We start from the raw sequence: 25296 nt of genomic DNA on the forward strand, positions 1-25296 counted from the left end.
CCAGTGCTTACTCCCTGGTGACTGCCCGAGCTGGCAGGCTGGTGACCTTCCCCTCAAGTAGGGAGGCAGATAGCTCCTGCCTCTTCGCCAGTCAGCCCTCAACTGAGCCAGGCTCTCTCCTTTTCTACACCCCCCAAGGCCTGCCGTTGGCTGCAGGTACAGCGGGGTGGGGCTAGTCGGGCCCAAAGGCTCCCTTTAACCCCTGCCGTGCTGGCAGGGTAGTTCCACATGCCTGTGCTGAAGGTTGGACAGGAGGATGAGTTTTTCCATGGCCCTTATAGTTATGGCCATTCTTGTCACTAATCCCTGTCTTCCCTGGGTAGAGGTGCAGGGCCAGCTCATAGGGCCAATCCCAGGGTTCCTTACTCAGGCTGTCAGCTACTGACTGTAATGTGAGTTTGCTTTGTCCAGACTGAGTAGAAACAGAATAAAGGACTCAGGATAGGGGAGATTAAGGATTATTCCAGAAATAACCAGTCAGCCCTCTACAAACTGCCCTGTGCACTCGATATCACTGAGAACAAACCCATATGGGAGCTGTGATGTTTCTGCACCAAGCAATTTTTCAGAGCTGGTCTCCTGACTGACTACTCGAAAACTTTCCAAAAAGTGGCAGTCGTCTTCTTATATGCAGTGTTGTTGTAGCCGTGTTCATCCCAGGATATTAGAGAGACAAGGTGGGTGAGGCAATATCTTTTATTGGACCCGTTTCTGTTGGAGAGAGACAAATGTTTGATCTGACAGAGAAGAGCTGTGTGTAAGCTGAGAAACTTGTCTCTTTCACCAACAGGAGTGGGTCCAATAAAATATATTACCTCAGCCACCTTGTCTCTCTCAACCCCTTCTCTTCCAGCTTTCACTTTTCATTTCTGGTTGGATTAATAGTAAACTCTGCCAAAATCATTCTCCTCTGCCAAGGTCCCCTACCTCAGATGGTGCCCAGGGAGTGAATCAGGAATTCAGAGTGAAAGATGCTGTTGTCTGTAGGCCCAAGCATCATCGGTTGCAGCAGCAGCATCGTCATCATCCGTGATCCCTCCATTCGAGGATGATCTCAACCACAGATTTACATCTGGGTCCTGAGATCACTGAGGAATCCGATCCTGGAATCATAGATCTGCCCGCAGTAGGTATAGACGTTGCCTGACGGGTCAGCTGCCTGCTGGGAGAAATTTCTTTTTCTTTCCTTTCTTCTCTCTCTCTTTTCAACTTTGAGGGCAAGGCACTTCTCCTCGAAGCGGGCCACTGCCTGATGGAGGATGGAGTGGCATTGAGATTTGTTGGTTGCTTGGTCCTCCCACCTTCTGATGTCCACATGAGTTTTCTTGAGATACGCTTTCAGTGTGTCTTTGTAGGGTTGCCTCTGATTACCATGGGATCTCTGACCATGAGTGAGCTGAGAGTAGAGGCCTTGCTTTGGGAGGTGAGAGTCTGGCATCCGCACACAATGTCCACCCCAGCGGAGTTGATGAGTGAGGATCATTGCTTCAATGCTGGTGACATTAGGTTCAATGAGATTGCTGGTGTTAGTCCAGTGATCTTCCCTCTTGATGCAAAGCATCTTCCAGAGGCATCTTTCGTGATACATCTCCAGACTCTTGAGGTGCTGTTCATAGAGGTTTCACATCTATAAAGGAGTGTAGAAATAACAATTGTCTCCCAGACCTGGATTTTGGTGTTCTTCCGTAAGTCACGGTCTGTGAAAACGTGCCAGAGCAGTTTCCCAAAGGAAGCACTTGTGCAATAGATCCTGTGCTGGATCTCACTGTCAATTTTTGCATTTTGAGAAAGTTGGCTACCGTGGTAACAGAAGTCCTCAACTCTCTCCAAAGTCTTTCCCTTGATGGTGATTTGTGGTGGGTCATGTACAAGGTCTTAAGCAAGCTGATGGAGCACTTTAGTCTTCCTGATATTGAGTGAGAGTCATAGGCTTCAGTAAGCTTGTGCAAAAAAATCCAGTGTGGACTGAAGGTCATTCCGAGTGTGCGTGACAATGACACAGTCATCATCATACTGAAGGTCAGTAATGGATGCCTTGAGCAGTTTAGACTTGGAACGGAAATGTCAAATCTTAATAAGCTGCCCATCCATTCTGTATTGAATGTCAACTCCAGTGGGGAGGTAGTCTTTAACAAGGACCAAAATGACTGCTAAATACATGGAGAACAGGGTTGTGGCAATAACACGTGCTTGCTTAACCCCAGTTTTGATGACGAAAGGATCCATCTCCAGGCCATTACAGAGAATGGTGGCAGTCCTCTCATCATGAAGAAGCCTTAAGCCCTTAATACATTTTGGAGGGCAGCCAAATCTGGCCAGCACCTTCCACAGGGCTTTGTGATTGACAGAATTGAAGGCCTTTGTCGAATCAATGAAGGCCATGTGCAGGTCCTAATTTTGCTCCCAAGACTTTTCCTGGGTTTGGTGGGCAACGAAGATTATGTCAGTTGTTCTGCGGGATGGCTTGAAACTGCACTGAGATTCCGGCAATATTTCCTCAGCAAGGGGAAGTAATCGGTTTAAGAGGGTACGGGTGAGAATTTTCCCTGCTGTAGATAGCAAGGCAATGCCATGATAATTTCCACACTCCAATTTATTCCTTTTTTAAAGATGGTAACAATGTTGGCATTTTTCAAGTCTTCCAAAAGCTTCTCATTATACCACATTTGAAGAAACATGAAGCTCCCGACAGCATAGCTCTGAGGATCATTGGAGCACACAAGCCCCTTCACCACAACAAGGTGACGGTCCCCAAAGAGGTGTTGCAGCCATGGCAAGATGTGTAACCAATAAAATTATGCTGAAATTATACTCTTGGCCGCTGTGCACCAGAGTGGCACCAGGCACTAGACCTGAGATGAGGGAGACTGTTTCCACCTATTGGGCCCAGGCAGTGTGAGGAGGAAGCTACCTGAACTGAATGCAGACCAGGGTGAGGGGGAAAGTAGATCAGGATAAGGATGCAGGGGGAATATTCTGAGCCTGGAGGCTGGTGGATGGAGAGAAAGTGGGACTGGAAAAGAAAGCGGGAGATGGGGACTGGCTGGGCAAGGAGACTGGGACTGGGAGGAGGGGAAAAGAGACTAGGACTCGCTAGGCAGGGCGATTAGGAGGGAGTGGGTGGGGAGAGACTGTGACTTGCTGAGCAAGGAGATTGGGAGCTGGGGAGACTGGGACTGACTGGGTGTGACGTTCTCCTCTGGTGTTATCCAGACCAGTGATCTGCTAGGTCACCCAATCCTTGACTCTGGGATCCAGCCTTACCCTGCTCTGCTGTGAGAACCCCCACTCCTGGGTTGCTCACGCACAGCCTCTGGCATGTAAGTTGCTCCTTGGATTGTACAACCGAATCACACTAGCCACTATCCCTAGGCACAACCCGAGGAACCTCCGTCTTGCAGTGCCCAGTTATGCCCACTGGACACTGCAAGCTTATCTGAGTTCATCAATTGAACAAAGAAATTGATATGGACCAGGCTTGTTATCCCAAGGGGAGTCCCTGACACACTTCAAACCAAACACACTGCTTCAGGTAGAATAAACAAACAAATTATTAACTATAAAGATAGATTTTAAGTGATTATAAGACAAAACATAATGTAATGATGTTGCCTCTGGCGGGACACAGCTGAGAGTATCAATTCAGGACAAAACCAACAAGGAGTTTGGTGGCACCTTAAAGATTAACAGATTTATTTGGGCATAACCTTTTGTGGGTAAAACACCACTTCTTCAGATGCATAGAGTGAAAATTACAGATGCAGGCATTATATAATGACACATGAAGGGAAGGGAGTTACCTCACAAGTGGAGAACCAGTGTTGACATGCCCAACTTGATCAGGGTGGATGCAGTCCACTCCCAATAACAGATGAGGATGTGTCAATTCCAGAAGCAGCAAAGCGGTTTTTGTAATGAGCCAGCCACTCCCAGTCCCTATTCAAGCGCAAATTAATGGTGTTAAATTTGCAAATGAATTTTAATTCTGGTGTTTCTCTTTGACGTCTGTTTCTGAAGTTTTTTTGTTCAAGTGCAGCTACTTTTACATCTGTTATAGAATGTCCAGGAAGATTGAAGTGTTCTCCTACTGGCTTTTAACACCATTAATTTGGGCTTGAATAGGGACTGGGACTGGCTGGCTCATTACAAAAGCAGCTGTTGCCAATCCTTTAGAAGCTAAAATCTAAAGGTTTATTCATAAAAAGAAAGAAATATAGATGAGAGCTAAAACTGGTTAAATGGAATCAATTACATACAGTAATGGCAAAGTTATTTTTTCAGGCTTGTAGCAGTGATGGAATAAAGTGCAGGTTTAAATCAAGTCTCTGGAGTACATCCACAGCTTGGATGGGTCATTCAGTCCTTTGTTTGGAGCTTCAGTTTGCAGCAAAGTTCCTCCAGAAGTAAAAAAGCAGGATTGAAGACAAAATGGAGGGGTTTCCAGGGCCTTTTATATTATTTCCCTTTGTTCTCCTGTGCAAAATCACAGCAACAAGATGGAGTTTGTAGCCACCTGGGTAAGTCACATGTCCATGCATGACTCAGTTTGCAGGCAGCAGCCATTCCTCACATGCCACCTTGAACATCTCAGGAAGACTTCTCATATGTGGATTGGAGTCTCCCAAGGTCCATTGTTAGTTAAGTGTTTCTCGATTGAGCACTCAATCTGCAAATTCCTTTCTCAAGAAGCTGACCAAATGCTTCACTAATGCTACTTAATGACAGGTTTCAGAGTAGCAGCCGTGTTAGGCTGTATTCGCAAAAAGAAAAGGAGTACTTGTGGCACCTTAGAGACTAACAATGCATCTGATGAAGTGAGCTGTAGCTCATGAAAGCTTATGATCAAATAAATTTGTTAATCTCTAAGGTACCACAAGTACTCCTTTTCTTAATGCTACTTAGAATCAAACACATTGAGAAACAAGTACATAGCCAATATTCATAATTTCAACTACAAAATTGATACATGCATACAGATAGCATAATCATAACGAGCAGATCATAACCTTTCCATAGACACCTCACAAGACAACCTTTGTACAATATTTGGTGCAAATGTATCACAGTGGTTGCAACAATGATTTATACAGTCACAGTTTATGTCAATACATAACAGATAACAAGTCAGATTTGGTCAAAAGAAATAAAAGCAAAACCCATTCTAAGCTGATCTTAACACTTTCAGTGCCCTTACAAACTTAGATGTTTCTCACCACAGGCTTCCTGGTTACTCTTCAGCCAGGCTCTCCCCTTTGATCAGTGCTTCAGTTGCTTGGTGTGGTGGTGTCTGTAGATGTAGGTGGAAGAGAGAGGAAGAGCATGGCAAATGTCTCTTCTTTTTATCATGTCCTTTCTGCCCCCATGGTTTTGCCCCTGCCTCCTCCCCCCCATCCTTTCTGCCCCCATGGTTTTGCCCCTGCCTCCTCCCCCGACCCCGCTCTTCAGAGTGAGGTGAGCATTACTGAATCTCTCCAAGCAAGACTGAGCAATTCCCCTGGTGTGGCCTCATGCAGGTGAGTCATTCATTGTAACTCCCTTCCTGGACAATGGCTGTTGATTGGTTGTTTGACACCCCGCCCAGGCAATGGTTACTTTCCTTGCTGTTGCCTCTCGGGAGCTCATATCTGGCTGATTCCCCAATTTACAGCATGTTTTAGTGACAACCATACTACACAATTCTCATAACTTCATATGCATTAATGATCTACATATATGAATAGAGAAATGACTTTCAGCAGATCATAACCTTTCCCCTGATACCTTAGAAGGCATGCTTTATATGTAAGATCACAATTGTATGAAAATGAGGATTATAGGGGTTACAGCACACTCCCCCAAGGTATAGAATGCCACACTGGGTGAGGAGTCTGGGACTGGGAACCAGTGGGAAGGAACTGGAGGTGGGTGAGGAAAAACAGATCAGATCAGGAACCAGGGTGTGGGGGGAGTCTAAGACTAACTGTGCGAGGAGACTGGAATAAGCAGTCAGGGTGGGGTGGGGGAGACTGAGAGCAGATCGACATGAACATTTAGTTTGTGGCAAGCTGGAGTGTAAATCTACCCTGCTCTGTCCTGCCAGGCACCAGGTGCCCATGTGGATGGTGTTGCTGGGCACTGAGGCCTTGTCTACACTACTGCTTAAGTTGATGTAAGTTACATCGTTCAGGGGTGTGAAAACAACCCCCCCCACGAGCAATATAACTTACATCAACTTAAAGCAGTGTCTGCATTGCACTATGTCAGCGGGAGACGCTCTCCCGCCAGCAGAGCTTCTGCCTCTCAACGAGGTGGACTAATTATGTGGACAGGAGAGCGCTCACCCATCGACGTAATGCATCTTCACCAGACGTGTTAAATCGTCTCCACTGCACGGATACAGTGGCACTGATTTAGTGTGGGAGCGAAGAGAAGTCCTAGCAGTTCCCTTGTGTGCTTTGATCTCTCCCGGTTCCAAGCACTGGGGAACGGTAAGTGCGCAGCAGCTGGTCCGCACGGACACTGAGTGTGCAGCAGGCTAGTGTGGGGTAAATTTACACCCCAGTTTGACACAAGCTAAGTGTGTGTAGAGAGAAACCCTGAGACAGGAAGAGGCATCCAGGGAGGGGAACTGGGGCTTGGGGCAGACAGGACAACCCAAGGCAGGGATAAGTGTGAGAAACAGATCAGCTGAGGACCCCAGAGGAACAGCACAGAGAACAGGGGGAAATTGGCAGAGGAAGCCAGAGGTGAAGTCTAGGACTGGCTTGTCCAGGAGACTGGGCCTGGGGATGAGAAGCTTGAGGAGTGGAGACTGGCACTGGGTAGACAAGAAGAATGGGACTGGGACACAGAGCAAGGGATGGAGAAGAGACAGGACCGATACAGGGACTGCTTGGAGGGGATGGGGCAGAAGGGGTTAGGCTTTGGGGAACAGGGGAAGACGGGTCTGTCACTACCAGAACACACACCTCTCCAGAGCCTGGAATGGAACCAGGATCCCTGAGTTTTGCCATTCCCCTGCTGCCAGCAAATATCTGTCAAACCCTTCAAAAATTTTTTCTGATCCCACTCTCATGCTGGTCCACAAAGAAGATGACAACCTCCTACCACAGTCAGTTACGCCATTAGCTGAAGTGGCAGTGGTTTCTGTGGTGGATCTAAAGGTTCCAACCCTGCTGATGACCCATGTGGGTGTCACAGGGTTCCCATCTTTCTCATGGCTGGTAACCGGATCCTTGAGGCTCTACCCCCTGCCCTACCTCTTCCTCCCAAGGCAACGCCCTTCTCCACCTCTTCCCCCAAGGCCCCGCTCCTGCTCCACCTCTTTCCTCAAGGCCCCGCCCCTTCTCTGCCTCTTCCCCTCAAGGCTCTGCCCTCATCGCTCACTCCCCCTCTCCCCTCATCACTCGCTGGATTGTCTCAAGCAGCCGGCCTGCAGGTACGAAGCCGCCCTGGCTGAGCAGGGGCTGGCACAGATTAATGACCCGGTTTCCTGCCCCGCCCCATGGAAACCAGATTTTTGGTTCAGGTGTCATTTAGGTCCCTTTTTGACCGAACTTTCCAGTCGAAAACCAGGCACCTGGCAACCCTAAATGACACCCGGACACAGAAGCCAAAAAACGGACTGTCTGGGTAAAACTGAGACGGGTGGCATCCGGAGGGTGGCAACATGATTCCGCATCTTGGAACTTCTGTTTTTTCAGTTTGCTTTTTTAAAAACCTAGGAAATTATGCACAAAACATTACTTTTAAGGAACGTTAAGTTTGCAAAGTTGAGCTGTAAAAAATAACAAAATGCAGAATTAAAGTTGTCTTTGTAACTTTATTTTGGCCCACTTGTACATCTGCGTTAAGATACCGTCTTTAATTCCATGATAAAAAGCTATTTTCTCCATGAGACCCCTGCCTCATTCAGTGCACGGGACAGACAGCATGGGCATAGTTTGGGAGGGTGCAGGGGGGCATTGGCAGAGGAAAGGCCTGGGGGGGACATGTGGGGTCGGTGCAGGGAATGTGGGGGGATGGAGCCACTTCTCCTGAGGCTGAGAGTAGCTGCTCCGGGTTGTCGCTCTGCAGCTGTGCACGGCTGCCTGGGTCCTAGTGCCTGCCCGTTTCCGGTAAAGCGGTGAGTGCCTGCAGGGGGCAGAGGACACTGGGAAAGGGGGAGGGGCACGGGGCAGCGGGCAGGTGAAGGGGGTGGGATGGGAAGAGAAGGAGAGAGAGGAATGGGAGCGGGGAGCGGGAGCCCAGCATGTGGCGTCCCCTCGGCAGCAGCAGCCCCAGCAGGGAGGCGGCTGCAACGGCCCTGGGAGGCCCCAGAGCAGCAACATCTCTGCAAGAGCCGGTGCTGGAGTGGCCACAGCTCCCAAGCTCAGGTCGCTGCAGCAGACAGCAGCAGCTGGGGCTCACCCATTGAGCCATCCTGCCCCGCCCCCAGCCCTGGCAGCCCAGAGACCACTGCAGGCTGGGGTGGGGGGAGGGAGAGTCAGTGAGCCAAGATAACTGGCTTCAGCATGCACGTGTGTGTGTGTGTGTGTGTGTGTGTGTGCGCTCTCTGTCCCCCCAGATACAGCAGTCAAACTACGCCTGTGCTCGACAGGGCTCTGAATCAGGGTTGGTTGTGGCGTGAAGGAGGCTGGTCTGTGTAGGACCCTGCCTCATTGGTTGCAGAAACTGCAAAGTGTGCTGTGTGTGAGGCAGGGGATTGCAGAAAGAGAAAGGAGGGTCTCTTGTTAAGGCAGCTGAATCCTGCCCTGGGGAATGGGATTCTCTCCCTGCCTCTGCCACAGAGATCCTATGTGATGCTTGGCAAGTCTCTGAAACCAAATATTTCACAGGTGGTCATTAATTGTGTGTTCCTCGTTTTATGGGTGGCCCCCTTGTAACCGTGGGGGTCTGGTTGCAGAAATGCTGAGCATGTGCTGCTGTAAACTGAAGTCAGTAGGTCAGGGGTGAGCAAACTATGGCCCATGGGCCTGATCCAGACCCTCAGGGCTTTGGATCCGGCCCGTGGGATTGCCCCCCGTAGTGCCACAGGCCCCGCAGAAGCAGCCAGCACCACATCCCTTGGTCAGAAATTATCCAACAAAATAGAGCTTCATTGGAAAATGCTGGTTTGTTGAACTGGACATTTCCCATGAAAGTGAGTCGGGCGCAATGAACTTTCTCTAGACTACAGGCAGGGTTGTGGCAGAAACCTGCATGGTTAAGTGCCAGCTGGCTTGGGGGGCTCCAGCCAGCCCTGTCATGCAGACTGCCTTGGGGCCAGGTACCCCAGTCCTCTCAGGTCAGCTGCTCTGGGATAGCTGCACCATGTAGACTGCCCCAAGACCAGAGACCCTGGTCTTCTATCGTCTGCAGCTCCAGGGCAACCCTGCCATGGAGAAGGGAGTCCCGGCTTTAATCAGGGCTCAGCTCCCAGCTCCACAGCAGGGAATTTAGAAATCCTGGGATGGGATCCTGATTCCCAAGGTCTGCGGCTCTGGGGCAGCCCTGCGTTGCAGACTGCCCCAGACCGGGGACCCCAGAGCTTTGAGACTCCCAGGCCAGCTGCCTATTTGGGACACCAGCTGGCCCAGGAGTCTGGAAGCCCAGGGGTCCCCAGTCCAAGGCAGTCTGCAATGCAGGAGACATTGACATTTTTGTTTTTCTCTTAGCACTGTGAAACTGACAAGAATGTCAGTGTCACTCAGCATCTGCTGGTGTCCCTGGGAGCAAATTTCATGTCCGACACACCATGTGTTGGTTTTTCCAGAAGAAATTTTGAAGGGGATTTCTGGTTCACAGGAAGTTTTGAAATAGCAAAATTTCCTGTGAGCTGGAAATCCTGCATTTCAGCCAGCTCTTCTCACTGCTCCCCTGCTTAAACCTCCAAGGATCACCGTAGCCTTTTCACAGCATCACCCTGGGACCTGTAGTTCTGTTGCTTGTCCACTACGACCCCTGCGAAGACCATGGGAAATATCTGTATGTTTACATATATTATGTGTACCTCTGTTTCTTTTATTGCTGTTTTGCCATTTCCTACCAGGGTTCAAAGAGTAACTCCTTGCTTGGAGCTCCCCACATGTCCCAGGAAGGCAGACAATGGCTGCAGAGAACCCAGTCACTGGGACTTAACTGACAATACGGGTGTCAAGGCCTTTGAACTTTTGCCTCTGACCAAGCTGGGCACAACCCCCCTAGCTTGGGAGAGGGGAGGGGCCCTTCAAGTGAGAAAGTTAAACAAAGAGCTTGGGAACTATGAAAAGGAGAGCCCTGATGAACAGAGAGGGAGAGGCAGGGTCTGCAGGGAAGGAGATTGAAACCCAGTCCCCAGAAGCAAAGGTACCTGGGATAGGTTGGGCCAGCCCAGGTTTTGAGGGAAATGCTGAGGATTAGGTAAGACATATTCCCGTTGGCCTTTAGTTGCCTTAACACTTTTCTCTCTGGTCACTGTGTTCCTATGGATACATAAATAATATCACTCTCCTGGGCCTGGAACTATTCAATATTTTCATTAAAGATTTGGATGATGGAGTAGAAAATAAACTCATAAGATGTGTGGATGACACAAACCTGGGAGGGGTCACAAGCTCTTTGGATGAGAGTATTAGAATTCATAATGACCTTGATACATTGGAGAATTGGTTTGAAATCAGTAAATTAAAATTCAGTAAAGACAACTACAAAGTACTAGACTTAGGAAGGAAAAATCAAAAGCAAAAAATCCAAAATGGGGAATAACTGACTAAGCAGCAGTTCTGCAGAAAATGTTCTGGGGTTATACTGGATCACAGACTGAAATGGGTGATGCTGTTTTGAAAACAGGAAATGTCATTCTGCATTTTATTAATAGAATTGTCATATGTAAGACACAGGAGGTAATTGTCCTGCTGTACTCAGCACTGGTGAGGCCTCCGGTGGAGCAGTGTGTCCAGTTTTGGGCTTTTTCTCTACAATGGGTAGGTAGGACAAGAAGTAATCCACTTAGATTGCAGCAAGGGAGAGTCAGGTCAGATATTAGGAAAAACTTTCTAACTATAAGGATAGTTAAGTACTGGAACAAGGTACCAAGGGAGGTTGTGGAATCCCCGTTGTGACATTGCACTCCATATGTTTTATGGAAATATGCTTATGAGTGTGAATATGATGTAACTGGAATATGTTTTATGCAAAAGGTCTCATGTAATGCATCATAACAAAAGTTATAACCTACTGAATATATTCCTCCTATTTGTATGTATGTATCATTCTTGTATCTGAAGCTAGAAATATGAAGTATGACTCTGAGGTCCTATTGTAATAATGCAAAGTGTGGGCCATTTATGGTGGTGTAGAATCTTGATGGCTCCGATTGACTGGGACAATTGGTTGTAGATGGTTTATTTACCTGCAAGCCTTCCTGTGTACGTGTGGGCCAGCCTGTGGGTAATGAACAATGAGGTCTCATATGACATCCATCTTAAATTCATCTTAAATCTGGTACTGCTGCTGAGCAGTTTTTGGTTGAAGTCTGCAGCTTTTGGGGTGTGGACCAGATCTGGGTCTGTGTTGCAGCAGGCTAGCATGTCTGGCTCAACAAGGCAGGGTTCTGGAGTCCCAAGCTGGTGGGGAAAATGGGCTCAGAGGTAATTTCAGAATGTGAGGTGACTGTCCCAAGGGGGTGTCTGTGACCGAACCCGTCACACACATCATTGGTGACTTTTAAGAACAAGTTAGACAAACATCTATCAGGGATGGACTAGGTATACAAAACCTGTCTTGGTGTGGGGGGATGGACTAGATGACTTTGTGAGGTTCCTTCCAGTCCTACATTTCTATTTATTCCAAGATTTTATAAGATATTCAGGCCTGATGATTTTTTTAAAAAGTTTATCCCTACTAGATACTGTTTAACATCCTCCTTAGTTACCAACAGACTGCAGAGTGGTTCACCCTCTTCACATACTTTGAATACACATCCTGCTTCTATTCAAAACCGGAAATGTTTATTGAACACTTCTGCCTTATTTGCATCATTATAAACTATTTTACCATCTCCATTTGTAATGGGCTACACCTTTGTTAGGATTTGTTTGTTTGTTTGTCTTTACTCCTAATATACTGAAAAAAATGGTCATTATTGTTCCTAGCCCTGCCAACTGTGGAGTTTTCCCTGATAGCTTTAGCTTCCCTTATTGATTTTCTACATCTCAGAACTTCCAATGTATATCGATTGCTATTAAATTCCCCTCTCTCCATTTGCTGTACATTGTTTTTTTTAAAATGTCTAATTGCTGCCTGCACTGTCCCACTGCACCAGGACGGGCTTTTGGCCAAAGTTCTAAGGCAGTGGAACACCTAACTCCCTAAGGCTCCTTTGTAATTTTCATCCTTCATTGGCTTTCTAGGACACATTGAGCTCCAGCTGGTTGGAGAGGACAGTGCCTGCTCAGGACGTGTGGAAGTAAGACATGGAGACACCTGGGCTACAATCTGTGATGCACACTTTGATCTCAAAGCTGCCAGTGTCATCTGTAATGGACTAGAGTGTGGAACAGCTCTATCTATCCCAGGAGGAGCTCATTTCCGAGAAGGACATGGACCAATCTGGACTGAGGAATTCCAGTGTGGAGGGAATGAGTTACACCTCATGTACTGTCCCAGGATATCACACGGAAGTCAGACGTGCTCACATGCAAATGATGCAAGTGTCATATGCACACGTAAGAATTTGGCACAATGTCTCTAAAATCCCAGTCGTGTGTATTCTAGAGTAGGGTGCAGCAAAAAAAATGATCTCACTCTGTAGGGAGCTGGGATAACAAAGCTGCTATCAGCTTCCAGTAAAACCTAAATAACTCAATATAATGGGAATGGGTTCAATCCCCCCAACTTTCCTTTTCTTTATTATTTAATATAAAATATCTTAAATGCTCCCTCTCTAAACCCCTTCTCCCTTCTCCCCAGGGCTCACAGGGTTCCGGCTGGTGAACGGCAGCACAGCATGCTCAGGGAGGGTGGAGATCCAGGTTCTTGGTGCCTGGGGAACCCTCTGTGACTCACGCTGGGATTTACCGGACGCCAACGTGCTCTGTCGTCAGCTCGACTGCGGATTTGCTGTATCAAACCCAGGAGGAGGGTATTTTGGGAAGGGAACTGGCTCTGTCTGGACAGACACATTTCACTGCAAAGGGACTGAAACCCATTTGGGCCATTGCTCTGTTACTGCCCTGGGGGCCTCTCCGTGCTCACACAACAACGATGCCGGTGTGATTTGCTCAGGTAAGTGCAAGAGAGATGCTGGATTAAGGACACCTGCCCCTCAGTGTGTGATGCTGCCCCAGAGCAGGGGAACCTCAGGACACAGCAAGGGGAGGGGGAGCTAGATCCTAAAGCACAGAAAATAACAGTAAATGTATTAAAGATAACATTTAAGTCAATAATATCATCAGAAAAGAACAGTTGTGAGTGGGGAAAGCCCTGGATTCTCCAGTAAAAACATCAGCAACTCTGTCCTCACTCAGGGCAGCGGAGCAGGGGCAGCACTTTGTCCTTCGGGTTACATCAATGTCACCGATTCATTGTCCCCAGCCTTCTCCAATACTAATTAGAGGGGGAGCTGGTAGTGACTCCCAATATGGAGCTTGCTTCACACTTCCTATGATAAAATATTCTCGGCACCTTCTTGAGAAGCTCTCGCACCTTCCTTGATGGCTGGAGCCTTTGCAATTTGGGAAGGGGTCAGTGCTGGGGCCAGGGAGGTGCCTTCTCCTCCTGCAGTGAGATTCCTTCCAGGTTTGGCTGAATTATAAACTGCTGAAAATCAGCATTTCCTTTCTCCCACGTGAGTTCCTTGGTGTATTTTTGGTAGCCCACCACAGAGAAAGTAGTGCTTTCACTCACTGAGGTTTTTTTTTACTTTTTTCACACTTTTCCAATTGAAAAAACTCCAAAGATTTTTTCCCCTGCTTTCTTACTTTCTTACACATTTTTACCTTTTTCTAACTTTTTACAGTGGAAGAAAAAATGAGCAGGGGATTGGACTAGATGACCTCCTCAGGTCTCTTCCAGTCCTAATATTCTGATCGTGTGAAATAATAGAAAGGGGGAGGAAGTGGCAAACCTGTACATCCAAAACCTGGAATGGAAAATTCAATGTTTCATTTACCAAAAGTTGAAATGAATCAATATTTTAGTTAGAGTCCAAACAAAAATTGTCATTCCATTTCCACATCCCAGTATCTCAGATCTGTTTAAAAATTGAAATACTGCACTCAAAATACTTCACAGGAAAAAATTTCGGTTGTTGACCCTCTCTAATATTTAGCTTTTATAAAAATAAATAAACAGCATTATTTAGTTCATTTAGTCAAAGCCAAAGGCACAAGAATTAGAAAATACCAGAATTAAGGTTATCTATATCATGTTAATTCAGTCCCCCACCCTCCCTTCTGCATATACATTATGATACAGTCTAATTGCATGAACATATCCTATTATTCTTACCTACCCCCAGCTCCTGCCTCCTTCAGTGCACAGGGAGGATGGTGCTCAGGGGATGGAGGAGCTGTAGAATATTTCTTTTTATCCTCATCATTCAAGCTTTGACCCAGGGCCTTATTCACTCTACAGACCGTACAAACACTGCACTGAATACAGAATTATTCATTTCTTCATTGGCTTTTCTATTGTGCTCATTACAGTAGTGTGAGAATGCACCACAAACATTAATGAATTTGTCTTCATAACACCCCAGGAGATAGCAGACTCTTATGAGGTCCATTTCAAAAGTGACTTAGGCACTTAGAAGCCCAAGAATAACATTTTCAAAAGGCCTAAGTGACTTAGAGACTTAAATCCTATTTTCTCTAGTAACGTAGGAGCCCAAGAACCATACAGACTTCTCCCTCTTGCTGCCCAAGTCACTTCTGAAAATGGCACTTAGGCTCCTACATCATTTAGGTGCTTTTGAAAATTGTACTTACAACGATTAAAGCCCAAATTCCCAACTCATGACTTATTTGGGGTGATTGGGCTGCAACCTGAGACCCTCAGGGCCTGATTCTCCAGAGTACTCACCATTTCTGCAGAGTTTTATGTGTTCAGAGTACTCTCCAGACATTAATAAAGCCTCACCAAACTCCAGGGAAGTAGGTGGGGAAGTATTATTATTAGCTCCTGTGACAGGTTGGATCACAGAAACCCCTTGGGGGCTGCCACCTGATGTGCCAAGACTACTTCTGCCCCTGCTTTCCCTGCCAGCTTAGGACTCCAGCACCCTGTCTTGCTGAGCCAGACATGCCAGTCTGCTCCAGCACAGACCCAGTGTCTGAAGCACGTGTCCCAAAGCTGCAGACTTAACTGAAAGCAATTTTAGAAGTGTTCTTGTCTTTAACACTCAGATGCCCAACTCCCAGTGGGCTCCAAACCCCAAATAAATCCATTTTACCTTGTATAAAGCTTATACAGGGTAAACTCATAAATTGTCCGCCCTCTATAACACTCAGAGAGAGAGAGAGATATGCACAGCTGTTTACCACCCCCCCCCACCTCCAGTATTAATACATACTCTGGGTTAATTAATAAGTAAAATGTGATTTTATTAAATTCAGAAAGTAGGATTTAAGTGGTTCCAAGTAGTAACAGACAGAACAAAGTGAATTACCAAGTAAAATAAAATAAAACACGCAAATCTAAGCCGAATACAGATAAAATCTCACCTTCAGAGATGTTTCAATAAGTTTCTTTCACAGACTGGATGCCTACCTAGTCTGGGCACAATCCTTTCCCTGGTACAGCCCTTGTTCCAGCTCAGGTGGTAGCGAGGGGATTTCTCATGATGGCCACCCCCTTTGTTCTGTTCCACTCACTTATATATCTTTTGCATAAGGCGGGAATCCTTTGTTCCTCTCTGGGTTCCCACCCCTCCTTTTCAATGGAAAAGCACCAGGTTAAAGGTGGATTCGAGTTTAGGTGCCATGATCACATGTCACTGTAAGATTTCATTACCTGCTTGCCAGTATACAGGAAGATTTAGAAGTAAAACAGAGCCATCTACAGTCGATTGTCCTGGTTAATGGGAGCCATTAAGATTCCAAACCACCATGAATGGCTCACACTGTGCATAACTACAATAGGACCTCAGAGTTATATTTCATATTTCTAGTTTCAGATACACGAGTGATACATTTGTACAAATAGGATGACCACACTAAGTAGATTATAATCGTTGTAATGATACCTTACAAAAGACCTTTTACATTAAGCATATTTCAGTTACATTATATTCACACTCATCAGCATACTTTCACAAAAGCATACAGAGTACAATGTCACAGCTCCATTTTACAAACGGTAAAACGGAGAGAGAAAAGCAAAGTGACTTGCCCAAGGCCACTCAGTGAGTCATCAGTGGAGACAGGATAAAACTCAGTGTTTTGACTCGCAGCCCTGTGCTCGTTCCACCCGACCTCGCTGCCTGACTGCAGAAGAGCGGAGCAGCCACATCTTGTCTTGAGCCTAGCGGCAGTTGTGAATACTCAGTACTTCTGCAAATCAGACCCCATAAAAACTGGCTTCAGAGACCTGCACAGTATCACCTGTGAAGTCTGCAGCAGAGGTAGGAACAGAACTGAGCTCGACTGAATGACGGTCACTGCTCGAAACAAGAGCATCCTAGTTCTTCCTGCACTCCCCTCCTCGTTCTCCACAGGCCTTCCAGTTTCTAAAGTGAATGAGGCAGGGGTCATAGAAGCAACAGCCTAATGCTGCACAACCCCGATTTATCCATCCTGGGCACTCAAAGTGGCCAGGGCCCTGTGGGAAAATAATTCACGAGAAAATTAATTTTAATGGCCAGCCAACCTGGTTCCCTTGTGGCTAAATGGAGCCCGTCTTATGGGTCTATAGATGCATAGAGTTTTAAGACCCAAAAAGGCCATTGTGATCATCTGCTTCTCCTCTCACCACAGGGACCCCTCCTGCTTAATGAAGTTTGAGCTCCCCTCTCTGCCCCATCTTCTCATCCATGTACAGAGTCTCTACAGGGCTTCTTGCCTGGCTGGAACTGGGATCCTTACAGAGAAACCTACTGCAGAAGCCCTGGATTTCAACCTTCTTCCTAATAATGGACACATAGCTTCCAGGACTGTCTCCCACAGAGCCCAGAGTCTCTGGTGCTGTCACACACCATGACTAAGCCTATGTGGCCCTGCCCAGAACTCTCAACAGACGTCTACTCTCCTCTTTACAACTGATACCTTTGTACCTTGCGGGTAATTCACCTGGCAGTTCTCCTGCCTCTCACAGAGGCTGCTACCGGCTTTCCTACCTGAATTCCCTGCAGCCCTGCCCTGCCTCTCCTAACTAGCTACCCAGCCCAGACCCTGGTTCTCGGAGGGAACTCCTCAGCAATTGCTGGAAGGAGAATTCCTTCTAAGGAAAAACACCTGGTCCCTTCCATACGAGCTCCATCTGCCGTGATCCCATCTGGCCTTGCTGCGGAGCTGTGGTACCCAGTTATATCCATGAGCCTCCTCGGAAAGCCCCAGATCTACTCTCTACCCTCACACTACACTAGCGGCATACCGAGGACAGGAAACTTGGGTGGGCCCCAGCTTTCCGGGGTGGGCAGTGACGCGAGGAGCAGAGGGAGGGGCGCAGGAGGAATCCGGTGCCCTGGGAAGGGGGCAGGAGGAAGGGGGGCTCTCCTCCCTCCACCCCTTCCAGCCGAGCCTTACCGCTCAGCAGGCACCCAAAGCTGAGGCTGCCCGGGGCACACAGGCTGCGGGGCATGCCTAGGGTAACCAGATAGGAAATGTGAAAAATTAGACAAGTGGTGGGAGGTAATAGGCGCCTATATAAGAAAAAGCCCGAAATATCAGGACTTTCCCGATAAAATCGGGACATCTGGTCACCTAGGTGTGTATTTTGGGCAAAGTGGGGTCCCACTAGGGCTCAAGCTCTGCTCACCCTTCCCGACACTGGCTCAGTGTCCATCAGCCCAGCCACATCCCTTTCCTGCCGGTGCCGGGAGCTGCTGCCCCAGTCTCCGGCCCCAGCACTAGCCCCACCCAGACCTGCCCTCATGAGGCACACCCCCTGTGGGGCTAGTGCTGGGGTCAGAGACCAGGGAAGCAGCGCATGGCGCTCGCAGGAGAAAGATGCGGCCAGACTGACGGACACCGAGCTGGGGGTAGGAGTCCCAGCCTGTGGATTCGGGGGCTCCGGCCCTGATTTGGGTGGGCCTGGATGATCACTGGGTGGGCCACAGCCCACCCGTGGCTACACCCCTGCACTACACTAGCTGCATGCAGGCAGTCTCTTGGTTCAGTCTTTGGGCGAACTCCTGGCTCCGTTGAAGTCAATGGAGGTTTTACCATTGCCTTCAGTGGGGCCAGGATTTCACTCTTAGCCTTGAAATGTTATTTGGCTACCAAGATCCTTGAGCTGTTTGGATCCAGTGCGCACACACTGCACCCGTCAGGTTGCCATACTAGTACATACTGTACCCGACACAGCCAGTGGGTGTGCCCTGCACTGACTCTGCTGTTGTCTTTTAACATTGTCAGTCTCTCCTGGCTGCACCTGGGTCTGAACTCGGTGAGTAATTCCTAACTTACCACGCTGATGCCGGACTCTCGGATTCTGAGACACATGCAAAGACTGAGATTCACATCCCAAGGGAGTCACAATATTCACCAACAAAGCACGTCCCCTTCCCCACCCCACACACAACCTGCTTCTTGTGCTATGAATTGATCAGCTGGAATCTTACGTTGGACTCAGAGATGACACCACATTTCAGGGGACAGCTCCAGTCAGAACCACCAGTTCCGGGAACTATCTAACACGAGGAGCTCCTGCACTGGATCCACGTGAACCAAGAAAGTTGCCACCTACTGAGCAAAGATCAGGGGGAACTAAGGAAATTTACCAAAAATAACCTGTTCCTGACCACCATGAACCCTGCTCTTCCATTGGCCAAACTTCCTGAAGGCAAACTTGGCTAAATCATTCACGACCCACCTGCTAAGTGCTTGTGCAGACACCGTTCACTGGCTTCCAGGCATTTAAGCCTGGATAAAGTGACTACAAACCTCAGCAGCCATTCCACCACCACACACAGAGACTATTTTCCCAATCAGTAATCAGCAGGAATTCCCTCGCTCACACATTTAGAGAGTCCGTTGTCAAGCCCTTGTGTCAAGCTCAGAGTTTTACAATCCTCATAGCACCTTCCATGTATAGATTCATAGGAATAAGTGTCTTCTGACAGAGGTTGTTCCCTTTAACACTGTGACACACTCTGATCACTGGCTTATACCTTCTTATTGAGAAATAGTCCACAATTTCATGTGCATTATTTCTAGTGTATAAGACAGAGTGTTATTCATTGTGTTTCCCATCTCTCCTGAGCCCAGGTCACTCTGAATCACTCAGACTCCTGAATGGAGAGAGCCGGTGTGACGGGAGAGTTGAGATTTCCCTCCGTGGTGTGTGGGGCAGAGTGCTGGATGACCAGTGGGACATGAACGATGCCAGCGTGGTGTGCAGGGAGCTCCAGTGCGGAGTCGCTGAGAAAGCTTTTATCCCCCCGAAGTCTGAGAATGGAACGGGCCCTGTGGGGCTGAGAAGGGTCCAGTGTGCAGGAAATGAGACTCGTCTGACTCTCTGTGACATCTCCACGTCTGAGACAGCCCAGGCAGGAATTGCTGAGGATGTCGGTGTCCTTTGCTCAGGTGATTCATTTCCAAATCTCACAAACATTTTCTGTTCAGCAGGAAAATACATATTAACAGCTGGGATCTATCCCTGCAGGGAGCTGGCGGATCAGACTGGTGAATGGGACAGGTCGCTGTGCCGGGAGAGTGGAGATTTATTACAATGGCAGCTGGGGGACGGTCTGCGATGATTCCTGGGATCTGTCAGACTCCGATGTCGTTTGCAAACAGCTGGGATGCGGACGCGCCATCAATGCAACTGTCTCTGCTCATTATGGGCAAGGATCTGGGCAGATCTGGCTGGACGATGTGAACTGCTCTGGGAAGGAATCCGATCTCTGGGCGTGTCCTTCCGGGGGCTGGGGCCAGCACAACTGCAGACACAAAGAGGATGCGGGAGTTCTCTGCTCAGGTCTGTTCTGGGAATGCTCACATGAGCCTGGTAACCAGCGGATTAAATGGAGCGGGCAGATGTTTAAGGAGATTGCTGAGAATGATACTCTCCCTGACTGTCTCTGCCTCCCTTTCCCTTGTGTAACTACCTACCAGGGTCACCATTAGAAAGTCCTCAGCTCCCATCTAGAGGTGTTGGAGATATTGAAAGATTTCCCTAATGCTAGAAGGCTGCATCTCAGGTATCTGAAGGGGATTGTATCATGGAAAGCAGTGACTGAAAAGGATGTAGGGTCCTAGTGGAGAAATAACTGAACATGAGCTCCCAGTGCCATGTGTGGCAAAACGGGCTAATGCGAACCTTGGATGTATAAACAGGGGAGTAGTGAGTAGGAGTAGGGACTAAATTTTACTGTTGTACCTGGTGCTGGTGAGACAGATACTGGAATACTGTGTCCAGTTCTGATGTCCACAAAAATTGGAGCAGAGAAGAGCCACAAAAGTGATCTGATGAATAAAAGCCTTACAGTGAGAGATTTCAGATGCTGAATCTGTTTAGCTTATCAAAATGACCAAGAGGTAACTTGATTACAGGGCATAAGTCCCTTCACAAGGAGAACATACCACTTCCTAAAGGGCTCTTTAATCTAATGCAGAAAGGCAGAACAAGAGTCAATGGCTAGAAGCTGAAACCAGACAAATTCAGATCAGAAATAAGGCCCAGGTTTTTAACAGGGCGGGTGATTAACCATCGGAACAAACTACCGGGGAAATGGTGCATTCTGCATCTCTTGAAGTCTTCCTGTCTAGACTGGATGCCTTTCTGGAAGTTATGCTTATATCAAACTCAAGTTATTAGGCTCTATGCAGCTGTTTTACAGAAGGTCAAATTATTTGATCTCATGATCCCTGTCACACTGTCTGGAGTGGCTCATGGCACTGAGTGCCCACCTCAGGGCAGATGGTGAGAAACAAGGCAATACCCCAAACTGCTGGTGTGTTCTATAAGTAGATTTCACCAAGCCTGTAACAGATGTGAACTCCTGGACCAATGTTCCCTCTAATTTTTACATCCATGTGCGGAATGAATTTTGTTCTGTGCACCAGTCTAGAGGTGATGTGTGGTGGGGTTGGGGCTGAGGGGTTCAGAATGTGGGAGGCAGCCCAGGGCTGGGGCAGAGGGTGGCTGTGCACGGGGTGAGAGCTCTGGCTGGGGGTGCGAGCTCTGGGGTGGGGCCAGGGATGAGGGGTTTGTAGTTCTGGCTGCCCTGGGGCTGCAGCAGGAAGAGAGGACTCCCCGAAGGCCTCTCTTGCTGCAGCAGCCTGGGGCCAGGGGAGAGGCACCTCTCCCCACTGCGGCAGCTCTGGGGCTGGGGAAGAGGTGCCTCTCCAGTCTAGGCCCCTGTGGCTGCGTGCCTATGTGGCCTTTGATAGCCTTCTGTGTGTCCACATGGCCACGCAGCTTAGAGGGAACTTAGTCCTGGGTCACTGTATCTATCTTACCATGGAGTCACAGACAGTCCCCTTAGACTCTCCAGTCTATTGTCACCCAAACAAACTGGACTTAGTGATAAGTGGTCATTTACACCAAAAATCACATCACATTCAGGTTTCTTCCAATCCCAAGAGACCAGCCACTTACTCAGATCACTTGGTACCCTGGATCTTACACCAAAGACAATGCCTGTAGCCAATCCTGTAATAAAGTATGTACAGGTTTATTCACTAGGAAAAAGAAATAAAAGGGTTGTTTACACGGTTAAAGCAAGCAATCATCTACACACAAATGAGTTACCATTTATATCCTCGGAGTGACAGAGTTGTAGTGATCTGTCAAGTCCAAATGTCCTTCAGCGCTGACCCAGGGGTAACCCCTTGGGGTCTCGGGCTTCAGTTTGGTTTCTTTAGCCCTGTCACAGTTCAAACAGCCAAAAAGATGAAAACTCTTCCCATCTATTATTTTTATTTCCCTCTTCCAGCCTTCAAAGCCATGGGATAAGACCTTCTGCATGTACTACATGCAGGGGATGGGCGGCGGGGATCATTCCCGTGCCTGAGTTCACAAGTTCAGAGCAAACATTTTCAGTATAAAGCAAAACTTGCATATGTTCTTGTAGCATGGACCACAAACATTACAAGTGAGATTAGTGCCCACAGCAACTAACCAGCATTTCATAAAGTCTAAACACTCAATACATTCTTCCAAGACTAATACCTGTTTTCAGCAAAACTCACACACATGTGACCCTGCCTGGTCTCCAGCTACGAGATTGTAAGTTTTCAGCCAAGGCCTGCAGCCTGGGCAAGAGCTGGCATCTGGCCTGCCAATGTCACAATCCTTCCCAGCCGTTATCTATTACAATCTGTATGTAGCTGCTGGTAAATGGTGGCCTTCCAGAGATGCCCACTGTATTTCTAAGGGGCCTGTAGTGTCTAAAAGCATCTCTTACTCTTGGAGTGTTTCCCTAGCCGTTGCTCCTGCAGAATGATGCACAGGATCATTAGCAATCGCTGGGATTTCACTCTTCACACCCCAGTTCGTTTCAGAATCAAATGATTTAAATTCCCTTTTTCTGCATTTCCTTCTAGAGTTCACAGATCTGAGGCTGGTGAGCAACAGTGACTGTGCTGGGCGGCTGGAGGTTTTCTACAACGGGACGTGGGGCAGTGTTTGCTCCAATCAGATGTCTGGAGTCACCCCAGCAATTGTCTGCAAACAGCTGAACTGTGGGGACGGAGGGCAGATTGCAAGTGACTTTGAATATGGACCAGGTTCTGGTCCCACGTGGCTGGACCACGTTGCATGCAGTGAGCAGCACAGCTCCCTCTGGCAGTGCCCGTCAGAGCCCTGGAATCCAAGGTCATGTGATAACCGAGCAGAAGAGACCCATATTTCTTGCACTGGTAATTCTGAAACTACCTGCATGCGCGCGTGCAAACTCACATGCAAACGATGAGTTTAATTAATGGAAAGGTTAGGATAGAATTTTTGTTGTTGTTTACATCTCAGTGTAGGCAGATTTAAATTCTCAACACAAGATACAAACATATTTTCATGATGTTTTATAGGAATAAGCATTTTTCTGATTAACAACAAACATGGAAGTTAATCAATTAATTTTAAAAGAGACCGGTGTTGGACACTGCGATAAGGTAGTCTGAGAGCCAAGAAAAGCCTCTCCCTAGAGACCGTCATGAGACAGCTCTGTAGTTATTAATCCTTTTGGGATGAACTATCAGAGATGGACCCAGGCTGTGCAGTTTGGGTCAGAACTGGAATCCCCCACAAGTCTGGGTGCATGCCGGCCTGTGTGTCTGAATAACAGCTAAATAGCAAATTAATTAGGTATTAAGTGACCCAGCGTTCACATTTCAGTTCACACAGTGCTGAAATTAGGGGGTTAAAATACAGATAAATTCTACTCCCACATCACACACACAGCCCATTGCATTCACCTCAGCTTTTTCTCTCCATAGGAAAAAAACCAAAACCAACTCAGACCCTGTTTGCCGAATGCCCGAACTCTCCAAGCTGCACAGGTATCTCTGCTTCTCACTGTCTCCCTCGTGGTCCCTAAGTTGTCCCAGTAACATGTGAGGTTTCTGCATTTCTAGACCAGGACAAGTTACGCATTGTGGGAGGAGAGGACAGATGCTCGGGGAGAGTGGAGGTTTGGTACCGTGGCTCGTGGGGAACAGTTTGTGATGACTCCTGGGACATGGCGGATGCTAACGTTGTGTGTCAACAACTGGGCTGTGGCTCTGCTGTATCTGCCCCGGGCGAGGCTGCATTCGGCGAGGGGACTGGTCCCATCTGGGTGGAGACGTTGAATTGCAGAGGGACAGAGTCATCTCTCTGGGACTGTCCTGCCAGGCCCTGGGGTGAGAGCAACTGTGGTCATAAGGAAGATGCTGCCGTGAATTGCTCAGGTGAGTGACAGGAGATGTTTCTGCTACATGCTGTAATATTCAGGGAAAAGGATGGTTTAGCCCACCCATCCCCTTTGGTCCCAGACCAGGCCCTCCCATCTCCTGAGTGCTGGAGCATCCTGGATGTTGAGGGGTGGAACCTTTGTGGTGTCAGACTGGCTCAGGCATCAGCCCACATAGCCCCTGCATCCATCACAGGCCCCACTGTGCTGGTTTCTTATGAGAGTCCTCATTGCTGCACAGAGCACAAGGGACTTGGGCCCTAAATCACTAACAAACAGGTCCTGTGCTGCTGTGAGGGAGTTTGTGGAGGTGACAGCTGGAGACAACCAGGGACTCTCAGAGGTGAGGATCCCCCCCAGGAACAAACACGTTACCTCTCCCTTACTACAGGTTCCAAGTTTCCTCCCTTTAATTTTGCAGGTCTGACGGAGAGGACAGATTTTCCAAATACCCCAGTTAAAGCATCCCCTTCCTCCCATCAAGGGTTAAATTTCCCTGGTGCTGGGTCACAGCAGAGGAGCTGCAAGCTGCAGCCTGAGGGAAGGAGCTCCTTTCCATGGCTTGTGACATCTGAGGGCGAATGACACCCGGGTGGGAGCTGCAGGCTGTGCTGAGCCAGAGGATTCCTGTCTGCTGGCTCCAGCTGACCGGGCAGGGCCCATGATTTAAATAGCATGCTGTGAGCTGCCCCCATGGTGCACAGACTGTGTCCCAGCCCATTACCCTGCTGTCCTGGGCCCTGCAATGAGTGACTGGGGAGCTCCCTGGGATCCCAGGACTCTCACAGGCTAATCTCTCCCTGTCACATGTTCATTTCCATCCAGCTCCCCCGCGCCGCCCTCTGACCAACAGTGGGAGAGTCACAGTGCCCGTGGTCATCTGCATTATCCTGGGGGCCCTGCTCTGCCTGGTCTTAATCATCCTGGGGGCGCAGGTGCGAAGTGCCAGGGCACAGCGCAGAGGTGGGTCCTGATTGGTGTCACTGTGTGAAATGTTTCTGCAATAGCAGGGGGGCTGCAGGGTGTCAGGGTGAGGGGCGATACCAGGCTGGGTGGGGTGGCCAAGGGTGCCGGTTAACTCCTCTCTCATTGAATATTTCATTAACTGTCTGGCAGTGGAACAGCCCAGCCATGAAATCTGGAGATGATCCTAGCTAGGGACCTTTACAGTTTCAGAGAAATGGCATCTGTATCCCCACCCGCCCCCACCCTCCGGTGATCCACTCCAGGAGTGCCTACTCAGGCCTCCTGCTGCCACCTGTCTCTGGGTGGGAACCCCCTGTCCCATCTCCTTGTGGCCAGGGGTT

At 48.3% G+C, this 25296-nt stretch overlaps 1 protein-coding gene across 1 annotated transcript in view; it reads left to right on the plus strand.

Moving 5' to 3' along the window:
• The window catches only part of LOC144268795 (antigen WC1.1-like), a 58883-nt gene that overhangs the window by 23933 nt on the left and 9654 nt on the right, over positions 1-25296 (plus strand). The window contains exons 3-10 of the mRNA XM_077824036.1: positions 12351-12665; positions 12910-13224; positions 19365-19682; positions 19762-20076; positions 22647-22961; positions 23535-23597; positions 23673-23987; positions 24767-24952. Coding sequence (XP_077680162.1) covers positions 12351-12665; positions 12910-13224; positions 19365-19682; positions 19762-20076; positions 22647-22961; positions 23535-23597; positions 23673-23987; positions 24767-24952 — 2142 coding nt within the window. The remainder of the gene's footprint in view (positions 1-12350; positions 12666-12909; positions 13225-19364; positions 19683-19761; positions 20077-22646; positions 22962-23534; positions 23598-23672; positions 23988-24766; positions 24953-25296) is intronic.

The sequence above is a fragment of the Eretmochelys imbricata genome, chromosome 1 (assembly GCF_965152235.1).
Source record: "Eretmochelys imbricata isolate rEreImb1 chromosome 1, rEreImb1.hap1, whole genome shotgun sequence".
Classification (NCBI taxonomy): domain Eukaryota; kingdom Metazoa; phylum Chordata; order Testudines; family Cheloniidae; genus Eretmochelys; species Eretmochelys imbricata.